The sequence below is a fragment of the Rana temporaria genome, chromosome 1 (assembly GCF_905171775.1).
Source record: "Rana temporaria chromosome 1, aRanTem1.1, whole genome shotgun sequence".
Classification (NCBI taxonomy): domain Eukaryota; kingdom Metazoa; phylum Chordata; class Amphibia; order Anura; family Ranidae; genus Rana; species Rana temporaria.
The window spans coordinates 238,982,724-238,998,009 of NC_053489.1; the positions used below are offsets into that span (position 1 = coordinate 238,982,724).

At 41.6% G+C, this 15,286-nt stretch overlaps 1 protein-coding gene across 1 annotated transcript in view; it reads right to left on the reverse strand.

Annotated features, from left to right (window-relative positions):
* Nucleotides 1–15,286, reverse strand: part of TPCN1 (two pore segment channel 1) — a 138,708-nt gene that overhangs the window by 89,571 nt on the left and 33,851 nt on the right. The window contains exons 5-8 of the mRNA XM_040351920.1: nucleotides 10,728–10,841; nucleotides 10,468–10,598; nucleotides 9,770–9,858; nucleotides 5,343–5,377 (exon numbers count right to left, since the gene is read on the reverse strand). Of these exons, the coding sequence (XP_040207854.1) occupies nucleotides 5,343–5,377; nucleotides 9,770–9,858; nucleotides 10,468–10,598; nucleotides 10,728–10,841 (369 nt within the window). The remainder of the gene's footprint in view (nucleotides 1–5,342; nucleotides 5,378–9,769; nucleotides 9,859–10,467; nucleotides 10,599–10,727; nucleotides 10,842–15,286) is intronic.

Genomic DNA, 15,286 nt, shown 5'->3' on the forward strand with positions numbered 1-15,286 from the left:
CGTGACGCTTGCTGGATAGAATCCTTAATTGCGTCTACCGTAAAACAAATGGCTTTAGGGACATCCGAAAATTCTTCTGCCTGCTGGGCAGGAATAAGTTTAAGCATCTGCTTAACTTGATCAGATAATGCTTGAGCAACCCCAATCGCAGCCACAGCTGGCTGTACTACTGCCCCTGCAGTAGTGAAGGAGTTCTTAAGTAGTGCTTCCAAGCGTTTATCAACTGGATCCTTGAATACCTGTATGTTTTCTACAGGGCATGTTAATGATTTGTTAATACATGAGATGGCTGCGTCCACTGCAGGAGTAGCCCATTTCTTGGAAAATTTATCTTCCATAGGATATAGGGCAGAGAATCTTTTAGGTGGTAAGACGATTTTATCTGGCTTGTTCCAATCTTGGAACAAAACTCCCTCTAGTAGAGGGTGGATCGGAAACACTGCATTGCTTTGAGGCGCCCTCAGTGAGCCCAAAGCTGAAACCGTCGATACCTGGAGATCTGGTACTGGCAAGTTAAATGCATTATGGACCAAGTCCGTTAAGGCTTGAATCCACCAGCTCTCCCCTTGGGAGACTGCTCCAGACTCCTCTGTATCCGGATCTTCGATCCCTGAACCTACTTGGTCCTTGTCCAAGAGGTCGTCCAATTCCCCTGAGGAAAGGACCTCCTCTTCTGAGGGTCCGCGCTCGGGCGACGGAGATCTAATCCGTTTACTGCCCCGCATAGCTGTGGCTATCATTTTTCCCATTCTTTTCTCCATCTCTTTTAAAGAGGTGAGTAATACCTCGTCCGTGACTATCTTAGGGCTGGACTGACCCGCGCCAGCTCCAGCCCCAGATCCCGATGGCCCCAAGGCTCCCTGAGGGGAAAGCAGCGGCATAACTTTGTCCGAGACCTCAGACTCTCTGGGGGAATCCCCACCTCGTACCCTCTGACCCGGATGCCATGGTACAATACCGAGGTACACCTGCTAGCTTATTGGTACTTGGAACTATAGTTAATTGCCCAAACACCTGTTTGGGGGATAAAAAATGCTTCCTCTCCCCTAGATGACTTTTTTTTTTTTTTTTTTCAATCTTTGTCTCTTTTTTTTTTTTTTTTTTTGTTTCAAATCCAGGAAAGAAAAAGCATTCTGTCCCCCTGAGTAGTATTGCAAAGAAAAACTATGAGATGGAAAAGAAACAGCCTATTTCTAGGCTTGAAAACAGTCTTCTGAAGACTGCAATATCCTTTCTGGCCACTGTGTGTCCTCGGCGCCCCGTGCTGCCGCTCTGGTCTTTCCTCCCCAGTTCCAATGTATCGAATGAGCTGTTTGGAACGAAAAAGGAAGGGCCGCCCCTTCCTTAAGCCACTGACCCGCCCTTCCCCCCTCAGCTAAACGGCGCGAATTGCGCCTATAACACGTGAACGCGCGCGCGCGCCCGCCGATAGGGGGGGGGGGTCGGGGGGAAGGGAGCCTCTCTGCTCCAGCTGGAACCACGAGGAGGTCAGCGTTTTGCCTGCTTTGCAGGCTCAGAGGAGGAAGACTGATGGAGCATCGCCTGGAGGCTTGCAGGTAAGCACAGCTCTCCGACACACACATACACATTATATCACACAGGCCCCACTCAATGCTTTTCCAACACTACAAGGGAGATCACTTCTTATGGGGAATAATACACATAGAGCCATCCTATCATTAAGATATGTGACTAGTTTGCCAGATGCAGCGCATAACTTTAGGCATGTCCCCTGTGACCCCCCAGAAAAAACCTGCTAAGAACCAAGTTCCGCAAGTTTTCCCCTCACTTACCTGCTCCATGCCGCAGGACTTTGCCAAGCAAGAGGCCCAATCTTCCCCCATCTCCGTGGGGATGTCTAGACCTTCAGGCCCTGGGTTCCTATGAAGGATCCACTGTCCTGGGCCCATATAGCACCCTGGCAACAGAAACATTAGGCCCCCAAAGGTTTCTAAGTTCTGGGCCCAGGGTCCAGCTCTCTAAAAAGAAAAGCATTATGGGCTATACCCCAAGGGTTTGGGGCCCGGTTACTGACCACTTTAGCGCTGAGGCCTTTGGACAGAACCGGTTAGCTCACCTAATCCCAAGGATGCGGAGGCAAGCTAAACCATGACCAACACCTAAGACACTGGCGTAAAAACTGAGGTACTCCTCCTATGGGAGGGGGTTATATAGGGAGGGGCATTTCCTGTTTGAGATTGCCAGTGTCCATCACCTGAAGGTACTCCATATAACCCATATAGTAATGAATGCCGCTCTGTGTCCCGTGATGTAACGATAAAGAAAACAGTGCACAGTTAGTTAGAAGCAATTGTGTGCTGTTTCACCACCAATAGTTTCCTGTATCAGTATTACATTATATGAGGAGTGCAGCCAAATCTCATTTGTTCTGCACTGTGACCTGTTTTCAGCCGACAGCAGGCTGTAGCCAGTAATTTTGTATTTGTGTAAATATGTGCATATGCCACACTTCTTTTATTGTGTGTGCATACTTGCAAATAGGCACAAGTGATGTGCAACCCTTCCCTGCATTTTTTTTTGTCAGGAATGTCTGGTATGCATGCATAGGTTAATTGTGCAAGAGGCAAAAGCATTCCCTTCTGTTTCCTTAAGGCCCTGGTCACATCTGGCAGTTTGGGATAGAGTGCACAATAAATTGAGCGACATGCATAGCAAAAAAATCACACTGCATTTGAGGTGCCATTAAAATTAAATGACACCCAAACACGCACGGTGCGTTTTTCACTATTGCAGTGCAATTTGGAATTGCCATTAGAATCAGGGCAATTCTGCCTGCGATCCCAAATCGCCAGATGTGAAAGGGGCCTTGTTCCTATTCATAGTAATTAATAATAGGTAAAGCTCACTACACACATTACAATCTGACTGTGCAGTTTCCTCTCGATCAACCAACAACTATGTAGTGCAAGTGCCTGCCTAAATGAAAACAAAATGATTAGATAGGTAGGTTTTCATATTACAATTTAAAACATTTCTGGTAGGAGATTGAACAATCGGATTGTTCCGTGTAATGAGCTCAAGTTAAACCCTTCATTATACACAACATAGACGGCTAGACTTCCAGGCACTGTGATATAAAAACCCTGTGTCGGAAAGTATGCAGCAAGCATTGATAAATACAATAAAGGTTGCTTTATTAAAGGAAAAATAGGTTGTTCACTTTGCAAGAGAAGTTGCACTTTGCAAGGGAATTTTCCCCAAATCTTACTAAGTGAGGTGAAGAACAGCCGATTGGGTTTTCTTTGCTAAATACATTTTCACTAAGCTCTGGGTCAAATTCTCTTGCAAAGTGCAACTTCCCTTGCAGAGTAAACAGTCTATTTGCCTTTATAATCAACCCCAATGAAGCAACCTGAAAATAGACTGTTAAAAAATGAAACATAATGTACTGCAAAACAGCACAAATAACACAAGGGTACGGCTCTGGTACTAGTAAAAATTGCTAATACTCTAGAAAGGATGTGGAGCACAGAAATACAATACTCATGAAAAACAAATCAAATAAAACAAAAGTTCACTAAACATATAATAGGACGGTCTATATAATATTTGCATAAAATACAATAACCAAAACGAATAAAGCGTATCTGTATCCAAAAATAAACTTTTACATTACCGCAGCTTACAGTCTTTAAAATGTTGTGGCTGCATTTGGTTTTTCCCTTATTCACCTGTTGATCTTGCACATAAAACATGTTCTGTCCTTTTGTGTCTATGCTTGGGAATGGGGAGATTACAAGAAGAAACGAAGGAAGTGACTAGTATACTGCATTTCTTGCAAGAGCAACAGGTAGCTTCTGTACTAGTTGAAAATGCCCTATATAAAAAATAAATAAAATGAAGGCAGCCACCACTTCTACGAACTGGTAAGCTACTTTTAGTGCCCTGAAAACTAAAGCAAGATGTGTCTGCAGCCACATTGATTACATGGCTCTGGTGTGTGTTGGGAGGATACATGGTTTACTTTTTTGTTAGATTATTACAATGGGGATTGTATTTGTTTTAAACACAGGGGTGTTGGAATGCAGTGGTTTGTGCTGCAACTTGTTGCACTAAAGACTGTATGCAACTCTATTCAACGCACACATAGGAAACTTTGAAAATTGCCTTGTCTTTGCATTGGGACTACGCTGGACAGCGCAAACTGTGTGAATGGGCCATTATGCTCCTACTTTTAATTGTAAATATCCCCCTGTAGAATCATTTATACAATACCACCGTACATTGGGGTGTCATTCAAAATGAATGGTACCACAACACACTATGGCTTAAATTGAACATCACCACACGTTGCTCCAGCGCACAGGTGTGAAGCCAGCCTCATCTTTAGCCTGGGTTCACACTAGTGCGTGTGGGTCATCGCATGCGATTCGCACAGGAACACTTTTTACGTCTCAAGTCGCATCCACACCAAAAGATCGCTTTTCTCCCTGCACCTGAATCGCCTGGATTCTTGCAATCACAATGCATTTTGCAATCCGTTTCAGGGTATTGTTAGTCTAACACCACAGGAGATCTGATGCTGTGCGATTGCTATGAAGTGCAATGCGAAGAAACGCAGTGAATCTTGTGAGTTTTCCACATTGCATCAGTGTGAACCAGGGCTTAAAGTGATTGTAAAGCTTACATTTTTTATTTTTTAAATAACAAACATGTCATACTTGCCCCCACTGTGCAGTTCGTTTTGCACAGAGTGGCCCCGAACGCCATCTTCTGGGGTCCCTAAGTGGCTCGTCCCTGAATCAGATAACCCCATAAGAGAAGCGCTCTCCTGGGGGGTTACCTTGCGGGCGCGTTTCCGAGTCCATCATTCGGCGTCCATAGCCGCCGAATGTATGACTTGTTCCCCCCCCCTCCCCCCCGGTGCCCACGTAATTGGATTTGATTGATAGCAGCGGGAGCCAATGGCTGCGCTGTAATCAATCCAATCAAGTGCTGAGAACCCTGGGCAGAGGGCTGAAATTCCAGGGCTCAAGTAAAATGGGGGGGGGGGATTTTTTTCACCTAAAATGCATAGGAAACATTAAGGTGAAAAAACACAAGGGTTTACAACCCCTCTAAGGATAAAAACAAACCTGCGTGACCGCACGATTTGAGTCCCCACATGAAAAATGTGTGTAGTTTGTGCACATATTTTATCCTTAGGTCACCGAATATAAACAAAAAAAAAATCTATAAAAAAACAAAACACTTATAGTTCAATATAAAAGGGTAGCAAAGGCACGATCATTAATCTGACTGGAAACAATCTAATTTGTTACAGTTATAAAATGTGCTTTTAATGGATTGCAGAAAATATTTTGGAAAAGCTTACAACTTACTGGATCCGAAGGATTTGGAGAAAACAGGTAAAATCCTATAAAAGCCAACAAAGAATAAAAATAAATCAGGTGTTGTTTTATATAAACGTCAGCAAAAAGGAACGACAGTAATTAACCACTTCAGTCCCCAGGCTTTTGTTTTACCTAAACTCCCTAAACTTCCATAGCATGTTTTGTTTGTTTCAGCAAGGAGTCAGTTTCACACACTATACCTTTTAGTCTCTGTAGTCCACCCTAAACGTATCATACACAGTTTTTTTTACAAACAAACAGACAGGTCTTGGATTTGGAAGCAAATTTGGATATACATAAAGTTTATTTCTTTCATTTTTATTGGTAATAAATAGGATTTTTATATTTTTTTAGAAAAATGCATTTTCCAAATGTTACCTTTAGATAATTTGTGTACCCTCAGTATTTAAAATTCAGCAAAGTTTACTGATTAAAAGGATATCACATTAGTGTGACTTCTATATAATGTAGCAGAATAGTAAAGCTCAAAGTGAACATATGCATTTTACTTTGGAAGACCCTTATTCCTTGACATTGCATCACAAATGTAAATGGTTAGTGTAACCATAAGATAACACTGAGTTGGTTGGATAAGGTTCCACAGTTTTTCCAATCACTAAAAATTCAAAGGACATAAAGTTCACTTACATGACTATTTTATGCTGCAGGTAGCGTAAATGTCACCCAGATCATCCTATGTTTCTGTTGGGACCCGGGGCTTAATAAGGGAAGGGAAATGTACTATATACATATTTTGTGGAAACGTGCTTCAACTGATGGAGCTTTTAAAAAAATGTCAATGAGTTTCTGGACTCCTGACAGACCCTTGCATCTTTCATCCAGAACTGCACTATTTCTGGATTCTGAGTCATGGGCAAAGCAAAAGAATTGTCAATGGATCTGTGGGAAAGGGTAGTTGAACTGTATAAAACAGGAAAGGTATATAAAAAGACATCCAGGAATTGAGAATACCAATCAGCAGTGTTAAAACTCTAATCAAGAAGTGGAAAATTAGGGGTTCTGTTGAAACCAAACAGTCAGGTAGACCAACTAAAATTTCAGCCACAACTGCCAAGAAAATTGCTCGGGATGCAAAGAAAAACCTGCAAATACCTTCAGGTGAAATACGGGACTCTCTGAAAGATGGGCTGCATGGTAAGTGACCAGAAGTAAGCCGCTTACAATATGCCAAATAGCACAGAGACAAGCCTCAAACCTTCTGGCAAAAAGTAATTTGGAGTGATAAAACCAAAACTTTGCTTTTTGGCCACAACCATAAACACTACATTTGGAGAGGAGTCAACAAGGCCTATGATGAAAGGTACACCATTCCTACTGTGAAACACGGAGGTGGATCGCAGATGTTTTGGGGATATGTGAGAAACAAAGTCACAGGAAATTTGGTCAAAATTGATGGCAAGATGAAAGGAGTATTTTATCTAAAAATATTGGAGGAACATTTGCATCTATCAGCCAGGAAGCTGCGCGTGGGACGTACTTGGACATTCCAACATGACAATAATCCAAAACACAGGGCCAAGTCGATCAGTCATTGACTACAGCAGAATAAAGTGAAGGTTCTAGAGTGGTCATCTCAGTCTCCTGACCTCAATATGATTGAGCCAGTCTGGAGAGATCTCAAAAACGTGCAGTTCATGAAAGACAGCCCAAGAATTTACATGAACTCGAGGCTTTTTGCCAAGAGGAATGGGCATCTGAGAAGATAAAGAGCCTCATCCACAAATGACTTCAAGCTGTCATTTTAAAAGGGGGCAATACACAATATTAAGAACTTGTAAACTTTTGGTCAGGGTCATTTGGGTATTTTCTTTTGTGATTATAATTTAAAAAGAGTAAACACAGTTGATTGATAATGTGTGTGTGTGTATATATGCATGTAAAATCTCTCCCATGCAGCAGCTTACTTCTAATAGTAATCTATTGCTGGCTGCAATTAGCCTACAACAGATCACTATGGCATTGATCCATTGCTGCAGGGAGTAAAGGAGTGCAAGTGGCCTATAATCACTTGTGACATCAGTTTGCTCCCGATGTATACAGAATACCATATTCTTGACGCACAGAGGTAGCAGTGTGCAATAAGGCATTTGTTAAATAGTACTGCAAGTTCTTTTTTTATATTAGTTTAATACAATTTTAAAAAAGGTTTTAGGCTATGCAAGTTTGTTATCCATATTTTTTTTCTGAGCTGCTACTGATAGGAGAGCACGCACACCAAATGAAGAAAAAGGACAGAAGGGAGTGGATCCAGTTAAAACAGGAATTTTGAGTATTTTAGAGATGAGTGATCAATACCGTCTGGTGAGTTCTTACACCTTGGCAGGGGTCTCCAGACTATGGCCCTCCAGTTGTTCAGGAACTACAATTCCCATCATGCCTAGTCATGTCTGGTAATGGTCAGAGTTTTACAATGGCTCATGGGACGTGTAGTTCTGCAACCGCTGGAGGGCTGTAGTTTGGAGATCCCGGCTTTAGGGCATGGGTGCACAACTTGTTTACCTCCACCTGCTGTGTAACTTTTCTCTGTTTTTGTAATTTATCTTTGCAATGCCTCATGGGATTTGTAGTTCTGTTTAAGCTGGAGGGCCACAAGTTGAGCACCCATGCTAGGGTGTGCAATGTGGTGAGCAATTTCCAAAATAGGTGGAAGACACAGAGGAGTTCATGTAAATAGTTTAACCACAGTTTGCACTGGGCAAATTATTTCCAAGAACACATTTTTGGAAGAATTGTTTCAGTTTTTTTTAATTTTTTTATTATGATATGCAGTTTTATTTGTCCTAATATTTGGATACAGTAGATTAGGACTGTTACAAATCCAGTGTATCACTTATGGTCATTTTTATTTGATAGTTTAGACACTGTAAACATATTACAGTTTAGATTAGTATTTATTAAAGTGTTACTAAACCCACAACAGTAAAATCAGTCTGTATATGTAGTAAAGCATGCTTGTTAGACTCACTGTGGGGTTAATCCTCTGCATTGTGTAAAAAGGCCGTTTGATCCCATCTTTTCTGATCCTCTTCTTCCACAGTCCCCAATCCTTCGCCTGATAGTACAGAGCCTTGAGGGCACTTTGCACATGCTCAGTTTTTTTGGGGGGGGGGTGGGGGGTGAATATGATCCGCACAGGGCCAATCAGCACTGTGCAGACGAAGGATGAGGGGTCATGCAGACCCCTAAGACAGTCAGAGGAGAATGAAAACTTCTCCTACAAGCTTTACGCAGTGCTCGGCCTTGACATAAGCCTTGAAATAAGTCACAAGACTGCTATAGAGAGCTGTTGAGAAAAGGTATTTAGCAGTTTTTAAATTACTAAAATAATTGCATTTCCATGTTCTGTGTACTGTGGGAGACCAGATATAGTGAATGCGGGGTCCTGGGCTTAGTAACATTTTTGAACACTAGGAGCACTGGGCTATACACTCACAGATTTTATTCATTAACATGCCTGATAATAAGCGGCTTATTTTAACACCTTTAGGTTAGGAAAAATAGGAAGGCATGGAGGCAAATAAAGTTTTGAGAAAACAGAAGCATTTCACTCAGAAGCACTAGAAACTGACCATATATTATACCATTTTCTTGTACAATTTTCCTTTAGATTTATCAAAACCACATAATACGAGGTCAAACCTAAACAGTTTGAATGATGCAATCAGGCAGGCCCTTGCACTACATAGTTAAAACAGCGCTGGGGAATTGAGTGGTTAAAGCTGAACTCCAGCTAAACCGCAACAAACACAGATCAAATACATTTAGGGAAGCTATTTTACCTGCCAAATTGTTTTTATTTCTGTCCATTCAGTTCTGGGATTTACATACAGTAGTTCTGTTATACAACACAGTCTTGTTCGACAGGGCAGGGGACCTGATTTTTCTTTGCTGCAGTTAACACTTACAGGTCTTGTACCTGCCAAAGTCTGTGACTGGACAATGAATGTAAAAGCAGCACAATGAAATGCTCATCTCTATGCCACTCTGTTCTCCCCCCCCCCCTCCTCCCTATCACCATGCTCATTACAGCACAGTACAACTGATTGGCTACTTTTGTTGCTTCTTCCTTCCCACAGTCTGAGCACTGCTGTACAGCGGATTCCAAAAAAGCGATACCAAATTAAAATAAGGCATGTATAGTGCTTGCATTTAAAACAATAAATTCAGTGATATATTCATGAATACAGAGATATATTAATGTGTGTCTTTTATATGTGCCTGAAGTTCAGCTTTAAAAAACATCTGAATAGCTTTGTTCATGTCACAAGTACAATTGTATAGTAAGTATAGCTTTTTAAGGGTGTAAATGGCTTTTTTTCACCTCACAAGTATAAAATCGGAGACATGAATGAAGGCACATTTCCCTACATGCAAAGACTTATTCATTTACTTACCCAAGATTGCAAAAATGACCATGAAAAATAAAAGGAGCAGCAGAATATCTATGAATGGTGGCAGAGACTGGAAAATCTGGCGCAGATTCCTATGAAGCAACAAAACAGTCTTACATTTTATGCACAGGCAGCCTGCTAAGTACTGTGCACTAAGAAAATGAAGTATAATCATCTCATAAATTCTCATGTATTATTTTGACAGAATCTTACATTACTAATGAAATATTCTGGTAAACAGATTGAACATTTGCTAACCAAATGCCACAAATATGAGTTTTTAGTTCAGCCGCCCTTGATGTTTATAATAATAGACAAGCAGCAGGACTATCAACATAAAATATAATTTACCAGGTAATCTCTATATTATACAAACACAAAAGAGTTGACAATATCAATATACATGAGGGCGAAATAAGAAATTTAATTTCTATCACAGTGCTTGATTTTAAATTGTCTACGGTGTCTATATAACTAAACTGTGTTAATATGTGTAGCCCTGTAGCATTGGCTATATGTTTATTGCAAGTGACCAGCAGCTTATCCGACAGCCCAATAACCAGATTTTTTACAACAAAAAAAACACATTTACAATTGGCCACACTCAATGTCCAAATCTTAAAACGATTACTCCATATATGCACCCCTTTACAATTTGTGACTATGCATAAAAAAAAAAAAAAATAAAGTCCCTTTCTCACCTTCTGACTGCCCCACAATATCTGCAGTCCACTAAGAAAATAGGTCGCAGGGCTCTTGTTACACGCACATGGGAGGTCTGTCTTATGAGCACCACAATAGCTTCCACAAACTGAACCAATAAAACACAACTCTGCAAAGACGCATAGATAAAAAGACGTAAGTGTGTAATCGAATGTGACTGCGATTATTTACATATACAATATTAAAATACATTACTTCTTAATGATTGGATACCAGAGATGTATATTGATCCACTGACCTTTAGCATGGTCCTGCGGTGTCTCAAGAAGTTATGACACCCAAGCCATCTCATCTTCATGCTAAGTTCAAACACCACAAAAACCAGGGTAAGTAGTTCCAGAGTGGCATGGACCTGGAATTGGCAAACAGATGAAATAAGCAAGAAAGGTCATACACGAGCAGCAATTATTTTATTCCGAAACCAAACATGTCTCCTAAACAACAAGGCTGCTTCCCATTAATCAGTGGCTTACAGTTGTGCTCATAGGTTTACATACCCTGGCAGAATTTATGATTTCTTGGCCATTTTTCAGAGAATATGAATAACACAAAAATATTTCTTTTACTCACGATTAGTGTTTGGCTGAAGCCATTTATTATCACTCAACTGTGTTTACTCTTTAAATCCTAATGACAACAGAAACTACCCAAATGACCCTGTTTAAAAGTTTACATACCCTGGTGATTTTGGCCTGATAACATGCACACAAGTTGACACAATGGAGTTTTAATGGCCACTTAACCACTTCCATACCGGGCACTTACGCACCTTCCCGCCCAAGCCAATTTTCAGCTTTCAGCACTGTCGCACTTTGAATGGCAATTGCGCGTTCATGCTACACTGTACCAAAACAAAATTGGCGTCCTTTTTTCCCCACAAATAGAGCTTTCTTTTGGTGGTATTTGATCACCTCTGCACACATAGGCGGCACAGATGGGCACACATAGGCGGCACTGATGGGCGGCACTGGGCACTCATAGGCGGCACAGGTGGGCACTCATGGGCAGCACTTATGGGCACTGTGGGGTGGCACAGATGGGCACTGTGGGGTGGCACTGATGGGCGGCACTGATTTACTTATGTTGCCAGTCAGTGCCCATTTGTGGGCACTGATTGGCATCTTTCCCCCCCCCCCCCCCCCCAGACTTTTTTTTTTCTGACTTTTTATTTATTTTTTTTTACTTTTTTTGCCCCATTTTTTTTTTGTTTTGCCCTTCCCTGGTGGGCTTCCCTGGTGGTCCATGTGGCGATCCGAGGGGGGGCTGCGCTGATAAACAATCAGCGCAAACCCCCCCTGTCAGGAGAGCCGCCGATCGGCTCTCCTCTACTCGCGTCTGTCAGACGCGAGTGAGGAAGAGCCATCAACGGCTCTTCCTGTTTACATCGTGATCAGCCGTGGTTGGACACGGCTGATCACGTGGTAAAGAGTCTCCGTGAGAGACTCTTTACCGAGATCGGTGTTGCGGGGTGTCAGACTGACACCCTGCAACAACGATCGCCGCGATGCGCGCCCCTGGCGGCTCAGAATCCTGAGGACGTCATATGACGTCCAGTCAGGATTCTACAACCACTTTGCCGCCGTCAATCTGTCATTGGCGGGCGGCAAGTGGTTAATAACCGAGCCTCTTGCTGAGATTTGGTGTTTACAAGTTAAAATCTGTTTGTTTTTTTGGTAGAAAATTACTTAGAACCCGCAAACATTATATATTGTTTTTTTTCTAATACGGCGGTCAAGTTAGTCCAACTTTTTTTTTTATATTGTGAAAGATGATGTCATGCCAAGTAAATTGATACCAAACATGCCACGCTTCAAAATTGCGCCCACTTGTGGAATGGCGACAAACTTTTACCCTTAAAAATCTCCACAGGCGATGCTTAAAAAAAAAAAAAAAAAAAATAAAAAAGGGAAGGAGGTGGTCTAGTGCTAAAATGATTGCTCTCGCTATAACGATCGCAGCGTGATTTTAACACCGTTTTCATATGCGGGTGCTACTCACGGATGCGTTCGCTTCTGCACGCCACCTTGGCGGGACGAAGCGCGTTAATTTTTTTTTTTATTTAACTTTTATTCCTATTACACGTAATGTAAACATCCCATGTAATAGAAAAAAAAAGTATGACAGGACCTCTTAACCCCTTCCTTACCCGTGCATTGTAAAATCACGCTGGCAGGAACCCTCCCTCGATCCGGGTGGACGTCATATGACGTCCTTTGTTCCCGGCGATCTAGGGCGCGCGGGGCACCGCTCGTGACCGGCGGCCACGATTGCCGCCGGGCATCTGTGATTGCCGGTGATCGCGGCAGGAGTGTGGATCTGTGTGTGTAAACACACAGATCCACCTCCTGTCAGAGGTGAGGAGACCAATGTGTGTTCCCAGTACAGAGGAACACACATCGGTCTCCTCCCCTTGTGAGTCCCCTCCCCCCCAACAGTTAGAACACACTTTAGGGAACATTTTAACCCCTTCAGCGCCCCCTAGAGGTTAACCCCTTCCCTGCCAGTCACATTTACACAGTAATCAGTGCATATTTATAGCACTAATCGCTATGTGAATGGTCCCAAAAACATGTCAAAGTGTCCGATGTGTTTGCCGCAATGTCACGGTCACAATAAAAAAATAAAAAATAAAACGCAGATCGCCGCCATTACTATTAAAAAAAATGTATAAAATAAAAATGCCATAAATCTATCACCTATTTTGTAAATGCTATAACTTTTGCGCAAACCAATCAATATACGATTGTTGCAATTTTTTTTACCAAAAATATGTAGAATAATACGTATCGGCCTAAACTGAGGAAAAAATATGTTTTTTTTTTTAAAAATTGTGATATTAAATAAAAAAGTAAAAAATATTGTGTTTTTTAAAAAAAATTGTCGCTCTTCTTTTGTTTATAGCGCAAAAAATAAAAACCGCAGAGATGTTCAAATACCACCAAACAAAAGCTCTATTTGTGGGGGGGAAAAAAACAAAGATTTAGTTTGGGTACAGGGTTACATGACCACGCAATTGTCATTCAAATTGCAACAGCGCTGAAAACTAAAAATTGGTTTGGGCAGGAAGGGGGTGAAAATCCTCTGTATGGAAGGGGTCAAATATGAAATCTTGGATAAAAAATACCTCAGATCTCATATTTACACTAGAATACAATAAAAAATAAAGTCCCTTTAAGCGCTATGGGCTATGACATCGCTTCCGCCCTGCAATGTTATGGAGCTGGGTGGGGGCCATCTTCCCCTTACTCAACTCCATGTCAAGCAGGATATAAGTGACCTTGCGGCAAATCCGCTGCAGAGACCACTTTTATCTGAAACCGGACCACTCGAGGAAGGGGATACCGGGGTTATGGCAGCTAGCTGCTGACATAACGATATCCCTCTACAAAGTGCCGACGTATATCGGCGTGAGCCGGTCCGGAAGTGGTTAAAGGTAACAGCTACAAGTGCCAGGAAAATTGTTCGGGATGCAAAGAAAAATAACTTGAGGTGAAGTACAGGACTCTATGAAAACATGTGGTGTGGCTGTTTCAAGATGCACAATAAGGAGGCACTTGAAGATGGGCTGCATGGTGAAGTTGCCAAAAGAAAGCCATTACTACGCAAAGGCCACAAAATATCCAACTTACAATACGCCAAACAGAACAGAGACAAGCCTCAAACTTTCTGGCACAAAGTCATTGGAGTGATGAGACCAAAATTTAGCTTTTTGGCCACAACCATAAACACTACATTTGGAGAGGAGTCAACCAGGCCTATGATGAAAAGTATGGAGGTAAATAGTTGATGTTTTGGGGATGTGAGCTACAAAAGGCAAAGGAAATTTGGTTACAATTGTTGGCAAGATGAATGCAGTATGTTATCAAAAAATACTGGAGGAACATTTACATTCATCAGCCAGGAAGCTGCGCATGGGACATACTTGGATATTCCAACATACTAATGATCCAAAACACAAGGCCAAGTCGATCTGTCATAGGCTACAGCAGAATAAAGTAAAGGTTCTGGAGTGACCATCTCAGTCTGACCTCAATATGATTGAGCCACTCTGGGGAGATCTCAAAACGTGCAGTTCATATGCAAGACAGCCCAAGAATTTACAGGAATTGGAGGCTTTTTGCCAAGAGGAATGGGCAGCTTTACCATCTGAGAAGATTACGAGTTTCATCCACAAATACCACAAAAGACTTCAAGCTGTCATTGATGTTAAAGGGGGCAATACATGGTATTAAGAACTGGGATGTTTTGACCAGGGTCATTTGGGTAGTTTCTATTGTGATTATGGTTTAAAAAGAGTAAACACTGTTGATTGATAATAAATGGCTTCAGACAAACACTAACCATGAATGAAAGAAATATTTTTGTGCCATTTATATTCTCAAAAAAAAAAAAATTAACAAGAAATCATGAATTCTCCCAGGGCATGTAAACGTATGAGCACAACTGTAGGTTCTGCATCTGACTAAATACAGGTTCTAAATAAGTAGGAAAGCTGAGAAACATTTATAGGTCTGCAGGCTTATCTGACAAGTTCGGCTAAAGCCTCCCTGGGGTATAGTGATTAGCTGGGAATTATTTTCCTACCCAAATTCTAGTGCATTACCCCTGAGGTAAGTAAGGTACTAACCACCAACCAACCACCTCAAAAAGCCAGAACATGCATAGTCTACTGATGCAAAAAGTTGGATTTTTCAGTTTACCTGTACAAGCCTTTTTTGGGGAATACATCACAGGACACAGAGGACTCCATGTTCATTACAAATTTGGTTATGCTATCACCTTCAAAATAAAAGAACA